Here is a 24528-nt window from a genome sequence, read left to right as displayed (position 1 = left end):
CGATAAGTGCGATAAGGATTTTCATCGGATATCAGAAACTTTCGGGATGCAAGCTGAGTATTTGGCGTCAAGGAGTATGACTGACTACGACGTGCTGCCAGACGTTGGAAGGCCAAATAAAGAATCAACTTTCAATACCGAGAAAAATTCTAAGGAGGTGCAGATTCACCCGACAGACCCGAAAAAGACGACGTCCATCGCAAACGACATGGACCTCGCATAGGAAAGCGCGCTCGTCGAGTTCCTCCGTGAGAACTGGAAAATCTTCGCATGGTGTCCAGCTGACATGCCAGGAGTACCCAGGGAACTTGCCGAGCACCACCTAAACTTGGATCCACTAGCGAGACCAATCAAACAACCCTTGCGGCGTTTTTCGGAACCAAACCGCAAGGCCATGCTGTCAGAAATCGATCGACTACGAGAAGCTGGTTTTATCAAGGAGTTGCACACAGAAGCCACATGGGTAGCAAATCCTGTGTTGGTGCCGAAGAAAAACACTAAGGTCCTTCGCATGTGCGTCGACTTTACATGTCTCAATAAACATTGTCCAAAGGATCACTTTCCCCTCATGAGGATCGATCAAATTATCGACTCCACGACTGGATGTGAACGTCTTTCCTTCCTGGACGCATATTCTGGTTACAACCAGATCAGATTGAAAGAAGAAGATGAAGTAAAGACAGCGTTCATCACACCTTATGGCGTGTTTTGCTACAGAACTATGCCCTTTGGTCTGAAAAACGCGGGAGCAACATATCAGAGGATGATGCAGAAGTGTTTGGCGACACAGATTGGGAAAAACGTGCAAGTATACATCGACGATGTCGTCATAACGTCAAAAAAGGGGGCAACGCTGATCGAGGATCTCAAGGAAACCTTTGACAACCTCGACAAATTCTGCCTCAAGCTGAACCCGACGAAGTGTTCTTTTGGCGTTCCAGCAGGAGAACTTCTGGGGTTTCTAGTTTCAGCAAGAGGGATTGAAGCAAATCCCGACAAAATACAGGCTATCGTAACAATGAGGAAGCCAACAAAGTTGAAAGAAATACAGCAGCTAACTGGGCGAGTCGCAGCTTTGAGCAGATTCGTCGCCAGGCTGGGAGAAAAAGCGTTACCATTTTACGCTCTGATAAAGCAAGGAGAGAAATTCCAGTGGAACGAAGAGGCCGACAGAGCTTTCGAGGATTTGAAGCGCACAGTCTCGACACCACCAATCTTGGTGGCGCCGAAGGAAAAGGAACCTCTCCTATTGTATATTGCAGCCACGCCCCAAGTGGTTAGCACGGTGCTAGTCGTTGAAAGAGAAGAAGAAGGAAAACTCCATGGAGTGCAAAGGCCAGTATATTTCATCAGTGAAGTTTTATCGCCTTCCAAACAGCGGTACCCGCAGTACCAGAAACTAGCATATGGAGTAATTGCAACGGCAAGGAAGTTGCGCCACTATTTTTCGGCACACCCGATAATAGTAGTCAACGAAGCACCTCTTTCAAATATACTGAACAATCCAGAAGCTACAGGGCGTGTCTCCCTTTGGGGAATAGAACTTTCCCCTCGGGACATCACGTATGAAAAAAGAAAGGCAATCAAGTCGCAAGTTCTGCCAGATTTCATTGCAGAGTGGATGGAGCTACAAAACACGGGACCCCCAGATTTGTCGAGAACTTGGACCATGAACTTCGATGGGTCCAAGAGAGCAGAAGGAGCTGGCGCAGGAGTAGTACTTATATCACCTGAAGGCGACAAATTGAAATACGTCCTTCGGATGACGTTCCCTAACGCATCCAACAATGAAGCAGAATATGAAGCCCTCATACACGGGATGAAGATGGCGAAAGCTTGCGGTGCAACTCGACTAAAAATCTTTGGCGACTCACAATTGGTGGCTCAACAAGTTATGAACCAATGTGACGCAGTCAATGATAGCATGATGGCATACAAGGAGGTGTACAATGAGCTTGAGAAGCTGTTTGATGGGTGTGAGGTAAATCACATCAGTAGATTGAGCAATGATGAAGCCGACGTTCTCGCAAACATCGGATCGCAGTGCCTCCCAATCCCGCCAGGAGTATTTTGGGAAGAAATAGCGGAGAGATCCACGAAGCCGAAAAAGGTGCAAAAAAAAGCAAAGGAAGGAAAAACTTCGGCGCCCCTCAAAGAAACTACGGAGGATGAAGAGGACCAAGAACTTGTGATGATGGTAGAAGTTCCTTGGATGCAAGTGTATATATCATATATCCTCAGGAAAGAAATACCCGACGATCCAGTTGAGGCCAGGCGAATTATTCGACGATCCAAAGCTTTCACAGTGATCAAGGGGGAGTTATACAAGCGAAGTATTTCAGGCGTTATGCAAAGGTGTGTCACACCCGAGGAAGGAAGAATAATTCTGAAAGATGTACACGAAGGAATATGTGGCCACCACGCAAGTAGTCGAGCTATTGCAGCCAAAGTTTTTCGGGCAGGATTCTATTGGTTGACAACAATCAAGGATGCCAAGGAAATAGTAAGAACTTGCGACGCGTGTCAAAGATTTGCCGCAAAACCTCACTCTCCAGCGGCGGAATTAACACCAATACCATTGTCGTGGCCCTTTTCCCAATGGGGACTTGATATGGTGGGCAAGTTGCACAAAGCTTCGCCAGGAGGGTATGAGTACTTGCTGGTCGCTGTCGACAAATTCACCAAGTGGGTAGAAGCGAAGCCAATAAATTCACCAGATGCAGCATCGGCAATAAAGTTTGTGAAAGGCCTGGTTTTTCGGTTTGGAGTGCCTCATAGCATTGTCACAGATAATGGTTCAAACTTCACATCCAAGGAATTCAAGGAATAGTGCGCAGAAGTAGGCATTAAATTGCACTTTGCGTCAGTTGGGCACCCGCAAACTAACGGACAAGTCGAGAAAGCCAATGGAATCATCTGCAACGGCCTCAAAAAGCGCCTGCTAGGACCGCTTGAAAAAGCTCGACATACTTGGCCAGAGGAATTGCCAAGTGTTTTGTGGAGCATCCGAACAACACCAAATACGGCGACACAAGAAACTCCATTTTTTCTCGTCCACGGAGCCGAAGCAGTACTACCAATTGAAATAGAGCATGATTCTCCAAGAGTAACAGAGTATGACGAAGAAACATCACAAAAAGCTCGGGAGGATGATATGGACGCACTCGACGAAGCTCGAGATGAAGTACTTTCACGAGTCACCAAATACCAGCAAGACCTCAAAAACTACCACAGTTCGACGGTTAAGGCCAAGATCTTTTCAAGTTGGGGATTTGGTCTTGCGGTTAAATCAAAAAAGTACTGAGAAGCTCGAATCACCATGGTTGGGGCCTTACGTTGTCATGGAAGTCATCGACGGAGGCGCATACAGGATCAAGGACAAGAAGACAGGGGCTCCCGAGAAAAACCCCTGGAACATGGCGCAGCTCAGGCGGTTCTACGCCTAGAGCTGAAATATAGTCCTTCTCTGTAAAAATACAATGTACTGAAACGCCCGCGAGTTTTCAGACGCACTCTTTTCCTTTTCGGGGCACCGAGTGGGGCCGAAAAGGTTTTTAATGAGGCGGGCTCGCGGTGCTGCAATATAATAAAGATAGTGGAGATATACTTCTTATTCTTCGACACGCTCGGGGGCTCAACGCCTTCAAGTCTCAAAATACGTACAATATAGACAAACTAGACTTACCGAAATATTTCGCCTTGGTACACTAATACCTCGCCAAATATAAAAATCGGAAGCTAACAATTATAAATATAGTGTACACGTCAAAAATCTTATTGCTTTGGTCCAAGAACCTCGCAACAAAAATATAGAACTTCGACACTAAGATACTCGAGGGCTTACAATCCATCAATAAAAAACAAAGATGTCTTATTACAACAGAAGGAAAAATCTTCGAGATGGAAAAAACAGTACAAACTCTAGCCAGAAGGCTCGGGGGCTCCAACAATATAGAGCACTTTGCAATATACAACAAATTTCTTCGGAAATAAAAAAGAAATCAAAAAAGATAGAGACACAAGGTTTTGCAATATGGTACAAATCAGTCAAAGCCTAAAATACTATCTATGGACAAGCCTCTGGTTGTTTTATGTTCAGCATAGGACCCCTTGACGAAGAATTCTGAGTCCATCCGAAGAAGCTCATCTATCATCGACTCGGCCACAGGAGTTACCATCTCATTGATTGTGTCAATATCATTTTTTCGCCGCGATTTCTTGGCCAGGCAATCAGCAACAATCTTTGTCAGGTCTAATTTTGGATGACAAATATTTATCATAATCATGGCGAACCTTGCTCCAGCAGTCAATTGAGCTCGCACAAAATTATGAATGTGGGGAGCATCTCTGAATATCTCCAGCAATTCAAGAAGAGTTTTGGGAACCTCATTTCGAGGAAACAAAGTCTTGTAAACAAGGGTTAATGTTATCATGCAAAAATTGAGAAATTTGCGCACTTGGCAAGCACGATCTTGGAACCTGACAATTTGCTGGGTTCGTTCAGGGGTGGCCCAGAATAAACAGCCATGGTTAAGGGAAAGATTGACAAGAAGATTTGTTCTCTCGTTTACTCTTCGATCTTCGGCGGCAGCATCAAAAACCGAGCCTATTAAGCGACAAGGCAAGAAATTTGAAGGGGGGCACAGCAAAACAAAGAGGAGGCATTGTGAGGTTGGAAAAACATACCTAACATATCTGTGCTAGCTTCCAACATTAGCTCGAGCATGCTATTTTCTCGGGTAGTGGCTCCCTTTGCTTCCAATACAACAGTATCCTTGGCAGCCATAGCCTCTTTGGCTTGTTGGAGAGCAAGTTTTTCTTGTTCGGACGCTTTCCGAGATTGTTCCATCATTGCCAGAGTTTGTTTCTTCATGGATTGAAGTTGTTGTCGAAGTTCTTGCAAATCTTCCGACAAATGTTTGCTTGAAGAACCTTCGAGGGGATTATCATCGACTAGTATTTTCTTCGAGAAGGAAGACGCAGGTGAAGCATCGGCAGAGCAAGGGTTGGTCGAATAATTATCAAATATTAACTGGAAAAGAAAGTCCCAGGATCAATGATAGTACCAAGAGGAATTTCATTGATTTCTAGAAAGTTTACACGGACATTACAAAAGAAGTTCTCCAAAGGGACTAACAGGGTAATTGTTGCCAAGGCTAAAATGGCGACAACAGCAAAAGAAATAGAGAAAGCAAAGGAAAGAAAAGGCAAAGGCATTCAACTAGACCTCCGGCCTTGATGAGCTAGGAGTTGAAGATGGCTTGATCCCGAGATAGGCCAGGATTTTCTTCGTGTTGGGCTTGGCTGCCTTGATCAACGACCTCCATTTTGATTGTTCTATCTGCTCGGTGTCGCCTACCTTCATCCAGTCAACAGTTCGTTGATTGTCAGCGACCAAGGCAATAGTGTTCTCAACAGCAACCTTCATGTTCTCCTGGCGCATCTTCAGTCCAAGATCCTCTGGTGGATTGAAGTCCTTGGCAAGGGCAAGGAAAGTCTTAGGCTCCTCTTTCTTCGGGAAGAAGTAGGGGAACAACTTCGACAATCCTGCGTCAGCATTCACCACGCCTTCGCGAATTTCTTGGCCATGAAACTCCAGATAAGACAGTGCGTCAAGCAGAGGATCATTGGTGGGATTCTCAAGGTCAAAATCTTGGCTTGTTTGACCTGCCATAGAAATTATATGTTAGTTGACAGCAAGTAAAAACAAAAGAAAGCAAGTCTTAAGAAAAATAGAAGGGATCAACAAAGTTACCGAGGAAGCGACGATTTTGTGTGTTCAAGCGCTTGAGGATTCCCTTTTCACGAGTGTCCTATGCGGCTTTGTGCTCGTTCAAAGCAGCTTCAGCATCATCAAGTTTCTTCTGCAGTTCTTCGACACTAGCAGGTTTTGCTTTGGCCTCATCAGCCTCTACTTTTGCTTGGCTAGCATCAAGTTCGGCTTTCTTGCGAGCCGTTTCACTTTGCTCCAATTTCTGAGCAAGAGTGTCGGCAAGCCTGTTGGCCTCTGCAAGTTTCTCTGCCAAAATAGAAAAGAACAGTCAAAATTGCGACAAAAATAGGAGCAAGAAGATTAGAAACAATGACAGCAAAAAAGTTGTTACCTTCAGTCCTGCTGGCATATTCACGGTACCCAATGAATTGGGATCCAATGCGAACAAGCTCTTTGATCATGGGCTGTCAAAGAAGAACAGAGAAAGAAAATATCGGTACGAGAAAAATATGAAGGCACAAAAAGAAGTAAACAGAGGAAATATAGATACTAGCAGGAAAGTCAAAAACTTACATCATCTAAGAGCGAATGAGAAGAGCTACCCAATTGAGGGGCAAGCTCGATGATCGTTTCAACCCTTGTCCTTTTTGGTGAAGGAACAAGGGGGCTTGAAGGAGGAGTGGTGGTGACGACGTTTTGTTGAGGAGGCGAGGATTCTTCTCCTTCAATTGGCGTCTCTGAAACAAGTAAAGTGTGTGACGCGCTCGTCCAAGGAGCCACGTCACGAGTTGGTACTTCTTCCTCATCATCACTGTGATTAAAGATCGACAGCATAAAAAGCAAGATGAGACAAAAAACTTCGACTACAAAAATAAGGGGAAATCAAGGTGACTTACGAGCTGACGAGGGATGCGAGATATGGATCATAAGTTGCCTTCTGACGTGAAGGATCAACTTCTTCGGCTTTGGAAGTGCCGGAATCTTCGACGTCATTCCTCTTCCTTTTGCCATTTGGAGAAACAGCGGGAGGAGGAGATAGTGCCGACGCAGTGCCTTCGGAAGATCCCGCAGATTTTCGAGAATCCACGGGTTCATTCACAAAAGATGGAGCTTCTTGATTGTCATCAGTGACAATGGCCCTTTCTTCGACTTCTCCACCTTCAGGAAGAGGAGGAAGCGAGACAAGGTCTGGATGATTCTGTGCAAAATAAAACAGGGAGAGATGTCAGAAAAGAAGTTACAAAAAAAAATAGCAAAGCAACAACAAGACAATAGGCAAAGATTACCTTGGGAAGTGGATTGGCGGCGCTGAATGGTGTCACACGGCAAGAAGAAGGGACATCATCTTTTTTTGCTGGGAGATGAAATTTTTCGGACAAGTCTTTCTAAATCCTTGACCTCCAAATTCACCGACAGCCGATCTACGTCCTTGTCGCCGGCATATTTCCAGAGAGGATATTTGCGAGCCTGAAGCGGCTGCACTCTAGTCCTAAGAAAGTATGCAGTGATTTGGACACCCGATAACTCTTTGCCGCGAGTATTTTGCAACTCGTGGATACGAGCCATCAAGGTTTCTGTCGACGCCCTTTCTTCTTCGGTGGCCTCCGCGTCCCAGGAGCGGCGGCGAAAGATTTTCTCGGCGCCATCAAAAGGAGGGATGTTGTCCTCCGCACATCCATGGTTCTCCTCCTGAATGTACAACCACTTCTTGCGCCATCCTTGAACTGAGTCAGGAAGCTTGACGTCGAAGTAGTCAACAGTGGGCCAAACAGAAATTACAACGCCGCCTATATTATAGGCGACATTGGGCGAGCCATTACGGCGGCAGAAGAAAATGCGCTTCCATAGCGCCCAATTAGGCTGGACGCCAAGGAAGGCCTCGCAAAGAGTGATGAAAATGGAGATGTGAAGAATGGAGTTTGGCGTGAGGTGGTGGAGTTGCAGACCGTAGATAAAAAGCAGTCCACGGAGAAAAGGATGAATGGGGGCGGACAGACCGCGGATGAGGTGATCGACAAAACTTACCCGGTACCCCATTGGAGGGGTTGGGTAGCTCTCCTCACTGGGGAAGCACAATGCCTTGGGTTTCTTGCTGATCCCCAGCTTCTTCAGCATGTTGATGTCTTGAGTGGAAATTTTCGATCTTTCCCACTCCGCCGCCCCAAGATCCACGGCGGCCATAGAGGATTCCGGCGTGCTGTGCCTTGTCAATCGACACGGTGGCATCAACAATGGCGCAGGGTTTGCAGTTTGGAGGCGAGGAGCTTAGGAGGTTGTGGACCGCAGGAGGAAATTTGCAGATGAGAGAAGGAGGACGGCGCGAGCGGAAGTGCTCAAGGAGGAAGAAGACGATCTTATATAGGGGTGCGGTGAAACGACGAACCGTTGGATAAGGAAAATGTGTGACAGATGATAGCCACGTGGCAACAAGGGTAAAAAAGTAACTCAACGTTGGGGAAGTTACGGTGCGTGCGCCAGAAAAAGCGGAGGACGTGTGTCCCCCACTTGCACGACGTGTCAAGATAGTGGATCAATTGGGCCCGCATGGCAGCGAGAAAAGACTTGTCGCAAATTTTTGACTAGCAATCGTGGCTATCGTCAGCAATAACGTCACCTTGGCAGAAGAAAAAATTCGACTGAACAGCTTCATAAAAGGCGACACGGAAAAATAATGCTGAGCCTTTGATCAAATACAAGTTTTTGATCAAATGCTCGGGGCTACTTTGGAAAAAAGGAAAAGATCCAGAATGACAAGATAGAAATGGCATGAGCCTATGACCAAATACAAATATTTGTTCATAGCCTCGGGGGCTACTCCCATAGGGAGCGCTGTTCGCGCACCCGAGAAATTATAAAACTTTGGGAGATAAAAGAAGATATAGCGGCATAAGGCGTGGAGCCTACACCCAAGTACAAGTCCTTGGCTGTAGCCTCGGGGGCTACTCCCATCGGGCCGATGAAATTATAAAAAAGAAAGAAAGAAAGAGAAAAAAAGAAAGATAGAAGAGCAAAAAAGTATATTTCGAGTTATAATTAACTCTACATACACTCCCATCGGGAGGGCAATATAAGTCATTTTCGACTCGATAAAATGTGCCATTCCAACAGCCGAAAAAGCACTCGACAATATATTCTCAGAACGCCGAAGTTGCGATCAATTTCTGAATGCCGCAAATTTGCGAAGGTAAGGCCCCAGATCCGTTCTGCTGGGCGTGGCATCGCCAAAGACTGCGCTCTGCTACTTTTATCCGTATCAACAGATACGAAGAAAAATCCTAACGGACGCGTTAGGTACCCGATAAATTTTACTGGGGCTCGACAGAATGGTAAGACCTTAAGCGGCACCTGTCGAAGTTTACACCAGTATCCCGAGGTCATGTCCAGGGACGTGATCTTGAAGTAGGTTTTTGCGGATTGCCACTAGAGCAGTTAACTAGTACCTGATCCGTCAGATGAACTAGCCCCAACTACCATCATCCCTGTACAATATAGATGTTTATGAGAAGAAATATAGAAAAAGTCGAAGCTGTCGAATAAAAATAAACAGTAGAGATTTTCCTTGACCCTACGATTCAAGCAAAATCTCGGGGGCTACTGACATAGGCATCCCAAATGGGCCTGCCGAAGATAGTACCCGGGGTTTACTGAAGGCCCATTACCCGAAGAATAAGAAGATTCGGAAGCCCAATATATTATTAAGGAAAGCTAGAGTTGTAATAGAAAGTCTTATTTGTAATCTTACGGGATGAGTTAGAAACATTCCTGGACTTTGTAACTTTTACAGCACGAATCCCTCGGCTCCGCCTCCTATATAAGGGGGAGTCGAGGGACGCAGAGATCATCGAATCATTGTTTACAAACCCTAGTTTTCATAATCGTCGAGTACTTTTCGGCTGAAACCTTCGAGATCTACTTGCCCTCTACTTCCAACTAAACCCTAGCCTACAATCTATAGGCATTGACAAGTTGATACCTTGTCAACAAGCTCTACGGTAGTTCTCCACTAATAGGTTTAAACTACATGGTGCAAGAGCTTAACCTTGATCTACTTGAGAGCTCAAAACAATTGCCAAGTATCAAATTATCCAAGACATTATGAAGCATTTTCTGTTTCCAACCAAATAACAATAAGTGCTCCAGCTTTTAACTTTTGCCATGAATATGAAAAACGAAGAACACAAGTGTTCAAACGAAAAAGCGGAGCGTGTCTCTCTCCCACACAAGGATTGCTAGGATCCGAATTTATTCAAACACAAACAAAAATAAAAACACACAGACGCTCCAAGTAAAGCACATAAGATGTGACCGAATAAAAATATAGTTTCACTAGAAGTGACCTGATAAGTTGTCGATGAAGAAGGGGATGCCTTGGGCATCCCCAAGCTTAGACGCTTGAGTATTCTTTAAATATGCAGGGATGAACCACGGGGGCATCCCCAAGCTTAGACTTTTCATTCTTCTTGATCATATATCATCCTCCTCTCTTGACCCTTGAAAACTTCTGCCACACCAAACTTCCCATAAACTTCATTAGAGGGGTTAGTACTCAAAAAAACATTAATACACTTTAGTCCTGTAGGTGACACATTGCAAGAACTCAATAAAACATTAGCTACACCTCTCCACGTCTAGAAAGCCTTGCTTAAAGTCCACAAGAAACAATGCAAAAAACAGAGACAGAATCCGCCAAAATAGAACAGCCAGTAAAGACGAATTTTGTAGAGGTGCTTCCGTTGATCAAATCATAAAACTCAAAACTAAAGAAAGTTGCGTACATATCTGAGGAACACGCATGAAAATTGGCAGAATTTTTAGGTTCTCCTACAGAGAGACCTACTCAAATTCGTGACAGCTAAAAATCTGTTTCTGCGCAGATATCCAAATCTAGTATCAACTTCCTATTAGAGACTTTACTTGGCACAACAATGCAATAAAATAAAGATAAGGAGAGGTTGCTACAGTAGTAACAACTTCCAAGACACAACAAAACAGTAGAAAAATAAAAACATGGGTTATCTCCCAAGAAGTGCTTTCTTTATAGCCATTAAGATGGCTCAGCAATTTTAATGATGCTCACATAAGGATGAGAGTTGAAGCAAAGAGAGCATCAAAAAGCAAGTTCAAAACACATTTAAGTCTAACCCACTTCCTATGCATAGGAGTCTTGTACACAAATAAATTCATGAAGATCAAAGTGACAAGCATTGGAAGATAAAACAAGAGTAACTTCAAATGTTTCAGCATATAGAGAGGTGTTTTAGTACCATGCAAATTTCTACAACCATATTTTCCTCTCTCATAATAATTTTCAGTAGCTTCATGAATAAACTCAATAATATAACTATCACATAAAGCATATTTTTCATGATCCACAAACACATAATTTTTAGCAAGCTCAAAAATAGTGGGATTAAAACTTTCAAACCCACTTTTATCAATAATATAACAAGATGATTGATCAATCTCAAGAGATATGGGACTCCTAGATAAGGTCAAGACCTCTCCAATCCCATTTTCATTAGTAGTACAATTAATATTATCAAGTAACATAGGACCATCATCTAGAGCTTTATCATAACATTTTCCAAGCAAAACTCTTTAGTACCATGCATTTCGATATCAGGCACAAACAAAGCATTGTCATAAGATTTATCAAAATGCATGGATTATCATAGATAAAAGTAGCATAATTATTCTCATAAGTTTTATTCATAGGTCATATTTGTCGGCCCCCGAAGTTAGATACGCATCACGGAGCTAGTACCCCTCGTGACTACGAATCCGTGTCGTAGTACCAAGCTGTTGACCCTAGGAGTAGGAATACGGACGCGGAACTAGTGCCCCTCGCGTACACGCATCCAGGCCTAGGTGTCTCGCCTTCCTGTGCACTCGATATGAAACACACACGGTGCACAGGTTACAAGGGCATAGCATCACAGATGATATCACAACATTAACTCTACGACACAAAAGAGTTAAATAAGTATATAGCAACGCTCATAGAGCAAGATAGCAAATGACACTCAGAGGACACATGTCCACAATACATCAATACATCATGCGGAAGCGAATATACGTCTGAGTACAGACAAGATGCAAATGGGACTAAGAGTCCATAAATAAAGCAGTCGGATCCATATCCAGCAAGCCCCAGGCTGCTGCCTTAGGAGCGTCCTCTCTACTCGACGTAGTCGTCCTCAGCGTAGTCCACAAAGTAGTGTCCAGGTGGATACTCAAAACCTGTCGTACCTGCAAACATCGGGCCAACGGTTGCCGGAAAAAGAGAGGAAAAGCGAGGGTGAGTACCAAGGCGCGTACCCAGCGAGACTTAGAATATTGGCTGCGCTCGCCGGCTATATGGTGGGTTTAGCGGCAGCAAAGCTTGCACTACAACCTATAGATACACTCTCAACTTTCCGTCTGCAAGATATAGATAAGAGAGCGTGCGTCTAACAGTTCTAAAACTCTGCAAACATAACTCAGCCGATACATTCCCCCTTCTACATGCTACAGGAAGAAGATACAAAGGCACTCACACGGTTTACAGTTTTAACCAGTTTTTATTACAATTCTGCTAATTACTACGCAAGTTAATTAGCAGATAAAGGGTGAAAGTTGTCTATGATCAAGTAACACTTCTCCAAGTCGTCCATAACCGCGGACACGGCTTTTCGAAAGATTGTAACCCTGCAGGGGTGCACTACTGGTCTCATACGCTCGATCAACCCCTCTTTGGATCAAAGCAGAGTATCACGACACTACCTCTCCCTTCACTACAAACCAAGTCCAAGAGCCACCTAACTAAGTTAAACCCGTATCGAAGTTCGGCCGTATCTCCGAAGCGGACCTAGCTGTTTGCGACAGCGTACTAGGTGGTTTAACACACACTGGGGCGATAAACCACTTCGCAGCGGCTCCGCGACCTATACGTGCATACCAGAAACAAGGGATACAAGGCACCCAGGGGCTTCCCAAATATAAAGAAGTAACAGGCTGGTATGCACGCAAACAACAAATGGTAAAACATTGCAAACTAGTTGTGGCCACTGGACAATGGAAGTAGTTCAGGAATTGGTCGAGGGGGCCCCACTGAACCCCACGTATGGTTAGTGCGCTCAGTCTTGGATCAGATAACAAGAACTCGGGATCCTAAGGTATTAGTGGACACAAGTGAGCCGTGTTCAAGCGGAAAATCAGCTGACCCACCGATGCCTCTACTTAGCAGTTTTATTATTAGCATGAATAAGTAAGGTGTGAACTTATCGAACAGATATAACCATAAGCATGTATCTCGGAACCCCCCAACAGATATAACCCAACTAGATAACAGTGGCGATAACGGTAATAGTAGCAATGTAATAACGGTATTAAGCAAGCCTACGACTCGCATGGCTGACCCTGTAACCAAACAACAGCTGTAGGATATATGTATGGGTCTAAGGCTTGCAGTAGGTGACATGCGATAGGATACGTGACAAGAACGGCACACCATGGTAGCAGTAAGGTAAAGAGGCAAAAGCAGAAATAGGTAGCAGGGAAAAAATGCTCGCCTGTCAAGTCAGAAGAAGAGAAACCGGCACGATCCTCCTCGGGGTAGTAGTCGTACTCCTCGCCGTACTCCTCGGTACCGGCGTCTAACGAGAAGAACCAAACACACATACAAGAGAGAGTACACAATCAATACAAGAAATAAAATGCGACAATATGATGCATGTCATGTGATATGCAAGAGGGACCATGCTTAGCAAAATTAAGTGGGGCAATCTGATAGACAAGATAGTTAATAATTGCCCGCACATATCATTTAGTTATCATGGAATTAACCATCTGGCAGAGATAGAGAGGTCTATGATGCATGACAAGTTCATAGTTGGATTCGTGTCGGAAAAATGATTTCGGAGACACGGTTCTCAAGATATGATTTATGCAAATTTTAAATTGTAAAATCTGTTTTTATTACTTGGTCAAAATTATTTATTCAAGAATAAATTGTAACAGGATGAGTTTTAAAGTAATTCAAATCCCTGTCATCAATATAAATACACAGTTTAGAAGATCAATTTTAAACTGCATTTGGAAACCAGGGAGCAAAATAGAATGATTTGTTTTGTCCAGGTCGGAGAAATTGATCCTGGACCTTTTGAGTATCAAGCAAGGGCACCACCGTTTGGCTGGGTATTCGATTGAAACGAGCACAGGAAAACACAGCAGCTGTGAGCGCTACAGGTAACTGAAGGTGTGTCAACCAAAACTGAACTTTCTGCAGTGTTTCTGGGATTTGGACTTTGGACTGTTGGGAACTAGAACGAAAGAACATCTGTGCTTCCTGGGAAACCAGAGCAGCGGCACCACCAAAGTGGAGCCTCAGCACGTATTGAAACTACAGGGTAACAACGTGGAAGTACTAACAAAAGGCTAACTGAAGGTGACACTCTAACTGAAGAACTAGACAGTGCATTGGAAAACAGAAACAGAGAAAAGAAGATGGATTTCGTGACTTGTGCGAAAAGATCTTGCTTCCAGGTTGCTGCGCATATGCTTAACCAAAAGGACTGGTGTTCGTTCTTGAAATAGATCAAGGTGCGGAGAAACTGAGTGCAGTGCTGCATTAACTGAAGATGAAAACATAACTGAAACTTTCAACAGCGAAGCTGAACCAAAAACTGGCACTTTACAAGCTTGCCGCGCGTGGGACGATCGCTGGCCCGCTGTGAGCTCATGTTGCTACGATGCTGCTGCTGGATAGGTTGCAGCGGAAGGCAAGGAATAGCAGCAGGGAAGTACGGACTGCTCACCGCGCTCGCAAACGAGTCGAAGAAGATCAAGGCGACGGAGTCGGTGTGGAAGAAGCAGACGACGTGACGGCGACCGTGGCGGCGCTTGGTGATGACGAGGACGGTGGAGACGTCCTGGGGTAGCTCCCGCTCCGGACCTTCAGCGAGGAGGACGAGGGCGCCATGGCGGCTCCATCCCTGCGCTTGGCGCAGCGAACGGCGGCGAACAACGACGGCGATCTCCGGCAGGATTCTTGGTGGCTCTCGGATGTGGTTCTGGCTGGGTGCTTGGAGGAGCAGAGGAGGCAGCGGTGGCACAAGGGGAAGAGGGAGCCTAGGGTTTTGCTCTGGTTCGATTTTGAGGAGAGGGGAGAAGGATAGAGGAGCTGGGCAGGTGACCGTGAAAGGGAGGATTGGGAGATGCTCACGGTGTCTGATTTCTGACGGAAAGAAGATAGATGAACAGGAGCTGGCTGGACGTCCAAGCAGAAAAATAGGAACAGACTAGGCTGCTTTCTTTTCCATTTTATTTCAAATTCTTTTCTGGTTTTTTTTTTTACTCAACCAAGACCAAAACCATTTTGAATTAGGATAAGAGGAAGGTTTGTAAATAATTTTAATTCACTGTTGCTTTGGATTAAACCAAGCAAAGTATTTTAGTAAACCAAAAGTTGATTATTATGTTGAACAATTACAAAATAAGAGAATAAAGAGAGGGTATAATATCAACCCATATTTACTAGAGGTTTTGGCATGACCATTTGAAAAGTGGTCAAGGTGTAGGAATAGAATGGCTAGGTTTTAGATTGGAACATCTCAAGTGAGATAGATGTAAAACAAAGAGAGAGAAGCCAACACATCAAAGATGAAAGACAAAATAAAACCAAATGCAATTTTTATAAGAACCAAAAGTGACATGATGAGATGCATGAATGCAATATGATGCACAAACTTGCAAAACTAAAAGGGTAGCTCACTTGGGATGTTACAACTCGCCCCCCCTTGAAGGAATCGCGCCCCGAGATTCCTAAGGAGATGTGAAGAGAGCGGGATACTCGGATCTGAGAAGATCTTCGCGTTCCCAAGTTGCTTCTTTCTCGGAATGATTAGACCAAAGGACCTTGAGAAACTTGACAGAACTGTTCCTTGTCTTCCTTTCGGCTTCATCAAGAATGCGAACTGGATGCTCACGATAGGAAAGATCCTCTTGAAGGTCAATAGACTCGTGATCAACTGCACGGCCTGGATCTTTGAAACATTGCTTGAGCTGTGACACGTGAAACACATCGTGCACTTTGGAGAGATTTGGTGGAAGCTCTAACATGTAGGAAACTTGACCACGCCTTGCAAGAACCTTGAAAGGACCAATGTATCTTGGAGCCAACTTGCCCTTGATACCGAAGCGATGTGTACCCCTCATGGGAGTCACACGGAGGTAAGCCAGATCATCAGGCTTATAGACCATATCACGGTGCTTGCTATCATAATAGCTTTTCTGACGAGACTGAGCTATCTTCAGATTGTCACGAATGATTCTGACTTGTTCTTCAGCTTCTTTGACAATGTCAGGACCAAAGAGTTTTCTTTCACCGGGACCTGACCAGTTTAGAGGCGTTCTGCACTTGCGACCATATTGAACTTCAAATGGTGCCATGCCAAGACTGGATTGATAGCTATTGTTGTAGGAGAACTCAGCATATGGAAGACATTCTTCCCATTTCATGCCAAAGGAGATCACACAAGCACGAAGCATATCTTCAAGGATTTGATTTACCCTTTCAACTTGTCCACTAGTTTGAGGGTGATAAGCCGTGCTGAACAGAAGAGTTGTTCCCATAGCTTTCTGAAAGCTTGCCCAAAATCTGGAAGTGAAGATGCTTCCACGATCGGAGCTTATTTCCAAGGGAACACCATGAAGAGAGACAATTCTAGAGGTGTAGAGCTCAGCCAACTGACTAGCAGAGATTGTTTCTTTGACAGGAAGGAAGTGAGCAACCTTAGAGAGGCGGTCTATCACAACGAAGATTGCATCATTGCCCTTGCGGGACTTTGGAAGGCCAGTGATGAAGTCCATCTCGACTTTATCCCATTTCCACTCCGGAACTTTCAAGGGTTGGAGAACACCGGCCGGTCTTTTACATTCAGCTTTGACTCGGCGGCAAACATCACATTCGGAGACATACTTTGCTATCTCACGCTTCATTCTTGTCCACCAGAATGTTGACCTTAGATCATGATACATTTTGGTGCTTCCAGGATGGATAGACAAGGGAGTATCATGAGCTTCTTTCATTATCAACGCTCGTAAGCTTTCGACTTTAGGAACGACCATGCGCCCTTCAAAGAACACAGTGCCTTGATCATCAAGAGAGAAAGCCTTGTACTTTGATTGATGCATATTCTCCTTGATTTTCTCGATTAAGGCATCACCCAACTGTGCTTTTCTTATCTTTTCTTCAAGAGTAGGCTCAACTACCAAGGTTGCAACAAAGCCTTGGGGAACGATTTGAAGATTCAACTTCTGGAATTCTTCATGAAGAAGAGGTTGTGCTTCTTTAACCATGAGATTATTGCAATACTCCTTGCGACTCAGCGCATCAGCCATCACATTTGCTTTGCCAGGAGTGTAGGAGATAGACAAGTCAAAGTCTGTGATGGTCTCCATCCATCTCGTTTGACGCATGTTCAAATTGGGTTGAGTGAAGATGTATTTGAGGCTTTTGTGGTCGGTGAAGATTTCACAACGGTTGCCCAACAAGTAGGGACGCCAAGTTGTCAAAGCATGTATAACCGCTGCAAGCTCGAGATCATGAGTGGGATAGTTCAATTCATGCTTGCGCAACTGACGAGAAGCATACGCCACAACTTGACGTTCTTGCATGAGAACTGCACCCAAACCTTGAAGAGAGGCATCACAGAATATCTGGAAGGGCTTGGAAGTATCTGGAGCAACAAGAACTGGAGTTGAAGTGAGTTTCTGTTTCAAGAGTTCAAAGCTTTCTTGACACATCGGAGACCAAAGGAACTTCTTGTCTTTCTTCAGAAGATCCGTGAGAGGCTTGGCAATTTTGGAGAAGTTCTCAACAAAGCGGCGGCAATAACTAGCCAAACCAAGGAAGCTTCTCACTTGCTTGACATTCTTCGGAGGAAGCCATTCAACAATTGCCTTGACTGTTTCAGGATTGACGGCTATGCCTTTTGCAGAAATGACATGCCCAAGATAGACGACCTCTGGAAGCCAAAACTCGCACTTGGAGAACTTGGCATAAAGGCGATGCTCGCGGAGCTTGGTGAGGACGAGGCGAAGATGCTCTTCATGTTCTTCATTAGACTTGGAATAGACAAGAATATCATCAAGGTAGACCACCACAAACTTGTCAAGGTACTCCATGAAGACTGAGTTCATGAGGCGAGAGAAAGTTGCTGGAGCATTAGTGAGGCCAAAGGACATGACTGTGTACTCATACAATCCATAGCGAGTGGTGAAAGCTGTTTTTGGAATATCCTCCTTACGGATTTTTATTTGGTGATAGCCGCTTCTCAAGTCCATCTTAGAGAACACAACGGCACCCGCAAGTTGGTCGAAGAGATCAATGATGCGAGGAAGAGGATATTTATTCTTGATCGTCTTCTCATTCAGAGGGCGGTAGTCAACCACCAAGCGATCAGTTTTATCCTTCTTCTTGACAAAGATGGTGGGGCAACCCCACGGGGAAGTGCTGGGCTGAATGAAACCAAGCTTTTCCAACTCATCAAGTTGTTTCTTGAGTTCAGCTAACTCATTTGGACCCATCTTGTAAGGCCTCTTGGAGATAGGAGCTGTACCAGGTTCTAGCTCAATGACAAACTCAACAGCCCTGTCAGGTGGCATTCCTGGAAGCTCATTTGGAAAGACATCGGGGAAATCACAAACCACCGGAACATCTTCAATTGAAGGTAGAGGATTTGCTTCAAGAGAGAACACTTGCACTGTTGAAGAAGTTGGAGAATAGACTATCCGGCCAAAAGGATGAACAAGAGTGACAGACTTTGTGGCACAATCAATCTTTGCCTTGTTAGCTTTCAACCAATCCATACCAAGGATCACATCAAGACTGGAAGAACAAAGCTCTATGAGTGAAGCAAAGAACACATAGCCCCCAATTAGAATTTGGTTGCCATGACTTATCTTGGAAGTAGCCATCTTTGCACCCGGAGATGTAACCATGAGCTTTTGAGACAAGGACTCCAAAGGAAAACTATGCATCTGAGCAAACATTTGAGACACAAAAGAATGCGATGCACCAGTATCAAACAGAACTTTAGCAGGAATAGAGTTCACAAGTAAGGTACCAAGCACAACGTCTGATGCCTTCTCAGCTTCCTCTGTGGTGATGTTGTTGACAGTGGCAGATCTAGGCTTATTGTTATAGTTGAAAGCCTTGCCTGTAGAAGGAGCACGCACCATCGTCTGGGTCGAGGAAGGACGAGGTGGTGGTGGTGGAAGTTGCTGCTTCTGAGAACAAGTACGAGAAGTGTGCCCGGGCTGACCACAAGAGTAGCAAGTGACTGAAGAAGGACGAGGAGCAAACTGTCTCTGAGGAGGACCAAAAGCTGGCCTCTGCTGCTGAACAAAACCTCCGTGCTGCTGAGGAGCGAAAGCTGGCCTGTGCTGAAACTGTGCTGGCCTGTGAGCAAACTGAGGGGTGGGTGGGCGGGGAGCAAACCCAGGCGGTCTCGAGTGGAAGGACCGTGGTGCTGGTGGAGCAGTGTCAGGAAACCAAACTCTGCGCTTCTGAGGTGGCATAGCTGGTGTCGAAGAAGAGCCATTGTCACGAGAGTGCTTCCTTGACTGCTCAAACTCTTGTCTACCAGTCTCAGCCTTGATAGCTGTATCAACAAGCTCATCGAAGTTTTTGCACTTGATCAGGTTGATAGCAAACTTGACTGTAGGATTGAGGCCTCTGCGAAACTTGTCTTGCTTCCTCTCATCGGTGGAGATCTCATCACCTGCATAGCGAGCAAGGTTGGTGAAGGCTCTGCTGTAGGTTTCCACATCCATATCAGCCTGTGTGAGCCTACGAAACTCCTCACGCATCTTGTCCATGGCACCATCACGAATGTGATGACGCCTGAAAAGCGCCTGGAACTCATCCCAACTAGTCTCAACATCTGGATCTCTCCTCTCCAGGTAGCTGTCCCACCACGCAGCAGACTCACCTCTCAGGAGGAAGGTCACAAAGGAAACTCTGTCTGCTGGAGCTACACGCGCGGTGTTGAGGGTGCGGTTCATCTCACGCAGCCAATCATCTGCATCTAGTGGCTTCAGAGGAGTGTCGAAGGTGCGCGGGTTGAGGTTAAGGAACTCTCTGATAGTGACCCGGCCATTCCCTTCATTGTTTTGCGCCTGGTTCTGGGCCAACTGCGCTAGAATCTGAGTCACATTCAGCAGAGCTTGCCCAATCTCCAGAGGTGGAGGTGGAGGAGGCGGAGGTACGCGCCTTGGAGGCATCCTGATGACAAACATCAAGATTGCAGATTAGTACACAGTAGGATAAAATCCAACATAAGTACATTAGAAGAATGGCGACTTGGAATATAGAAACATGAATATGACAGATATCATCAAGGTACAAGAATTCAAGTACACAAGAGCTAGCCATAACATATTGAAGATTAGAACGATAGCAAAACAATACTTCACAAATCTCGCAAGACAGTGGTATGTAGCTATACTGAATTTTTTTTTTAACATTGACAAGTGTCAACACGACCCAAGATATGTTTATTGGAAGATGAACAACACAAACATTAACTTGATAGGAATAACTCCGTAGAGGAAAAGAACTCGATATTAGCACCGGAAACAACAACCAGTTAACATGATTATGCCAACAAGCTAGAAAAGAGTTTCAACGGAAACATGACTGATGAAGTAACAAAGGAATTGGATCGAAGCAACATTTTTCTCAACACAAAACCACACAACAATCTATGGTACTACGGAAGCCCGAAGACGTGAAATCCTAGATGAAATTTAGGTAAGAATAGAGTAAAATTCGTTTCACTTCCTTAACAGAGGGAGGGTGGGTGGGGTAAGAAGTAAAAACAGAATTCCTACTCTCGCGCATAAAGTTTTCCTATATAGCTACTAAAGTATTAGTTCTAGACACGACTACGTCCGCTGCAAGGGCTCCTAAAAGGCAGTCCATGCTCTGATACCAAGTCTGTCGGCCCCCGAAGTTAGATACGCATCACGGAGCTAGTACCCCTCGTGACTACGAATCCGTGTCGGAGTACCAAGCTGTTGACCCTAGGAGTAGGAATACGGACGCGGAACTAGTGCCCCTCGCGTACACGCATCCAGGCCTAGGTGTCTCGCCTTCCTGTGCACTCGATATGAAACACGCACGGTGCACAGGTTACAAGGGCATAGCATCACAGATGATATCACAACATTAACTCTACGACACAAAAGAGTTAAATAAGTATATAGCAACGCTCATAGAGCAAGATAGCAAATGACACTCAGAGGACACATGTCCACAATACATCAATACATCATGCGGAAGCGAATATACGTCTGAGTACAGACAAGATGCAAATGGGACTAAGAGTCCATAAATAAAGCAGTCGGATCCATATCCAGCAAGCCCCAGGCTGCTACCTTAGGAGCGTCCTCTCTACTCGACGTAGTCGTCCTCAGCGTAGTCCACAAAGTAGTGTCCAGGTGGATACTCAAAACCTGTCGTACCTGCAAACATCGGGCCAACGGTTGCCGGAAAAAGAGAGGAAAAGCGAGGGTGAGTACCAAGGCGTGTACCCAGTGAGACTTAGAATATTGGCTGCGCTCGCCGGCTATATGGTGGGTTTAGCGGCAGCAAAGCTTGCACTACAACCTATAGATACACTCTCAACTTTCCGTCTGCAAGATATAGATAAGAGAGCGTGCGTCTAACAGTTCTAAAACTCTGCAAACATAACTCAGCCGATACATTCCCCCTTCTACATGCTACAGGAAGAAGATGCAAAGGCACTCACACGGTTTACAGTTTTAACCAGTTTTTATTACAATTCTGCTAATTACTACGCAAGTTAATTAGCAGATAAAGGGTGAAAGTTGTCTATGATCAAGTAACACTTCTCCAAGTCGTCCATAACCGCGGACACGGCTTTTCGAAAGATTGTAACCCTGCAGGGGTGCACTACTGGTCTCATACGCTCGATCAACCCTACTGGATCAAAGCAGAGTATCACGACACTACCTCTCCCTTCACTACAAACCAAGTCCAAGAGCCACCTAACTAAGTTAAACCCGTATCGAAGTTCGGCCATATCTCCGAAGCGGACCTAGCTGTTTGCGACAGCGTACTAGGTGGTTTAACACACACTGGGGCGATAAACCACTTCGCAGCGGCTCCGCGACCTATACGTGCATACCAGAAACAAGGGATACAAGGCACCCAGGGGCTTCCCAAATATAAAGAAGTAACAGGCTGGTATGCACGCAAACAACAAATGGTAAAACATTGCAAACTAGTTGTGGCCACTGGACAATGGAAGTAGTTCAGGAATTGGTCGAGGGGGCCCCACTGAACCCCACGTATGGTTAGTGCGCTCAGTCTTGGATCAGATAACAAGAACTCGGGATCCTAAGGTATTAGTGGACACAAGTGAGCCGTGTTCAAGCGGAAAATCAGCTGACCCACCGATGCCTCTACTTAGCAGTTTTATTATTAGCATGAATAAGTAAGGTGTGAACTTATCGAACAGATATAACCATAAGCATGTATCTCGGAACCCCCCAACAGATATAACCCAACTAGATAACAGTGGCGATAACGGTAATAGTAGCAATGTAATAACGGTATTAAGCAAGCCTACGACTCGCATGGCTGACCCTGTAACCAAACAACAGCTGTAGGATATATGTATGGGTCTAAGGCTTGCAGTAGGTGACATGCGATAGGATACGTGACAAGAACGGCACACCATGGTAGCAGTAAGGTAAAGAGGCAAAAGCAGAAATAGGTAGCAGGGAAAAAATGCTCGCCTGTCAAGTCAGAAGAAGAGAAACCGGCACGATCCTCCTCGGGGTAGTAGTCGTACTCCTCGCCGTACTCCTCGGTACCGGCGTCTAACGAGAAGAACCAAACACACATACAAGAGAGAGTACACAATCAATACAAGAAATAAAATGCGACAATATGATGCATGTCATGTGATATGCAAGAGGGACCATGCTTAGCAAAATTAAGTGGGGCAATCTGATAGACAAGATAGTTAATAATTGCCCGCACATATCATTTAGTTATCATGGAATTAACCATCTGGCAGAGATAGAGAGGTCTATGATGCATGACAAGTTCATAGTTGGATTCGTGTCAGAAAAATGATTTCGGAGACACGGTTCTCAAGATATGATTTATGCAAATTTTAAATTGTAAAATCTGTTTTTATTACTTGGTCAAAATTATTTATTCAAGAATAAATTGTAACAGGATGAGTTTTAAAGTAATTCAAATCCCTGTCATCAATATAAATACACAGTTTAGAAGATCAATTTTAAACTGCATTTGGAAACCAGGGAGCAAAATAGAATGATTTGTTTTGTCCAGGTCGGAGAAATTGATCCTGGACCTTTTGAGTATCAAGCAAGGGCACCACCGTTTGGCTGGGTATTCGATTGAAACGAGCACAGGAAAACACAGCAGCTGTGAGCGCTACAGGTAACTGAAGGTGTGTCAACCAAAACTGAACTTTCTGCAGTGTTTCTGGGATTTGGACTTTGGACTGTTGGGAACTAGAACGAAAGAACATCTGTGCTTCCTGGGAAACCAGAGCAGCGGCACCACCAAAGTGGAGCCTCAGCACGTATTGAAACTACAGGGTAACAACGTGGAAGTACTAACAAAAGGCTAACTGAAGGTGACACTCTAACTGAAGAACTAGACAGTGCATTGGAAAACAGAAACAGAGAAAAGAAGATGGATTTCGTGACTTGTGCGAAAAGATCTTGCTTCCAGGTTGCTGCGCATATGCTTAACCAAAAGGACTGGTGTTCGTTCTTGAAATAGATCAAGGTGCGGAGAAACTGAGTGCAGTGCTGCATTAACTGAAGATGAAAACATAACTGAAACTTTCAACAGCGAAGCTGAACCAAAAACTGGCACTTTACAAGCTTGCCGCGCGTGGGACGATCGCTGGCCCGCTGTGAGCTCATGTTGCTACGATGCTGCTGCTGGATAGGTTGCAGCGGAAGGCAAGGAATAGCAGCAGGGAAGTACGGACTGCTCACCGCGCTCGCAAACGAGTCGAAGAAGATCAAGGCGACGGAGTCGGTGTGGAAGAAGCAGACGACGTGACGGCGACCGTGGCGGCGCTTGGTGATGACGAGGACGGTGGAGACGTCCTGGGGTAGCTCCCGCTCCGGACCTTCAGCGAGGAGGACGAGGGCGCCACGGCGGCTCCATCCCTGCGCTTGGCGCAGCGAACGGCGGCGAACAACGACGGCGATCTCCGGCAGGATTCTTGGTGGCTCTCGGATGTGGTTCTGGCTGGGTGCTTGGAGGAGCAGAGGAGGCAGCGGCGGCACAAGGGGAAGAGGGAGCCTAGGGTTTTGCTCTGGTTCGATTTTGAGGAGAGGGGAGAAGGATAGAGGAGCTGGGCAGGTGACCGTGAAAGGGAGGATTGGGAGATGCTCACGGTGTCTGATTTCTGACGGAAAGAAGATAGATGAACAGGAGCTGGCTGGACGTCCAAGCAGAAAAATAGGAATAGACTAGGCTGCTTTCTTTTCCATTTTATTTCAAATTCTTTTCTGGTTTTTTTTTTACTCAACCAAGACCAAAACCATTTTGAATTAGGATAAGAGGAAGGTTTGTAAATAATTTTAATTCACTGTTGCTTTGGATTAAACCAAGCAAAGTATTTTAGTAAACCAAAAGTTGATTATTATGTTGAACAATTACAAAATAAGAGAATAAAGAGAGGGTATAATATCAACCCATATTTACTAGAGGTTTTGGCATGACCATTTGAAAAGTGGTCAAGGTGTAGGAA

The 24528-nt window shown here is 45.1% G+C and overlaps 1 protein-coding gene across 1 annotated transcript; it reads right to left on the bottom strand.

Moving 5' to 3' along the window:
* Window positions 1-11656: 11656 nt before the first annotated feature.
* On the bottom strand, window positions 11657-24180 carry LOC139830984 (uncharacterized). The gene is made up of 5 exons (XM_071819796.1): window positions 23765-24180; window positions 22520-22603; window positions 18820-19979; window positions 13264-13347; window positions 11657-11962 (listed from the first exon to the last, which is right to left on the bottom strand). The coding sequence occupies exons 3-5, from the start codon at window positions 19976-19978 to the stop codon at window positions 11892-11894; spliced, it is 1314 nt and encodes a 437-aa protein (XP_071675897.1). The 5' UTR covers window position 19979; window positions 22520-22603; window positions 23765-24180; the 3' UTR covers window positions 11657-11891.
* Window positions 24181-24528: the final 348 nt, after the last annotated feature.

Source organism: Lolium perenne, chromosome 5 (assembly GCF_019359855.2).
Source record: "Lolium perenne isolate Kyuss_39 chromosome 5, Kyuss_2.0, whole genome shotgun sequence".
In the NCBI taxonomy this organism is placed as follows: domain Eukaryota; kingdom Viridiplantae; phylum Streptophyta; class Magnoliopsida; order Poales; family Poaceae; genus Lolium; species Lolium perenne.
Note: the sequence above shows the minus strand (reverse complement) of the source record. Positions and strands in the feature narration are given on the sequence as shown.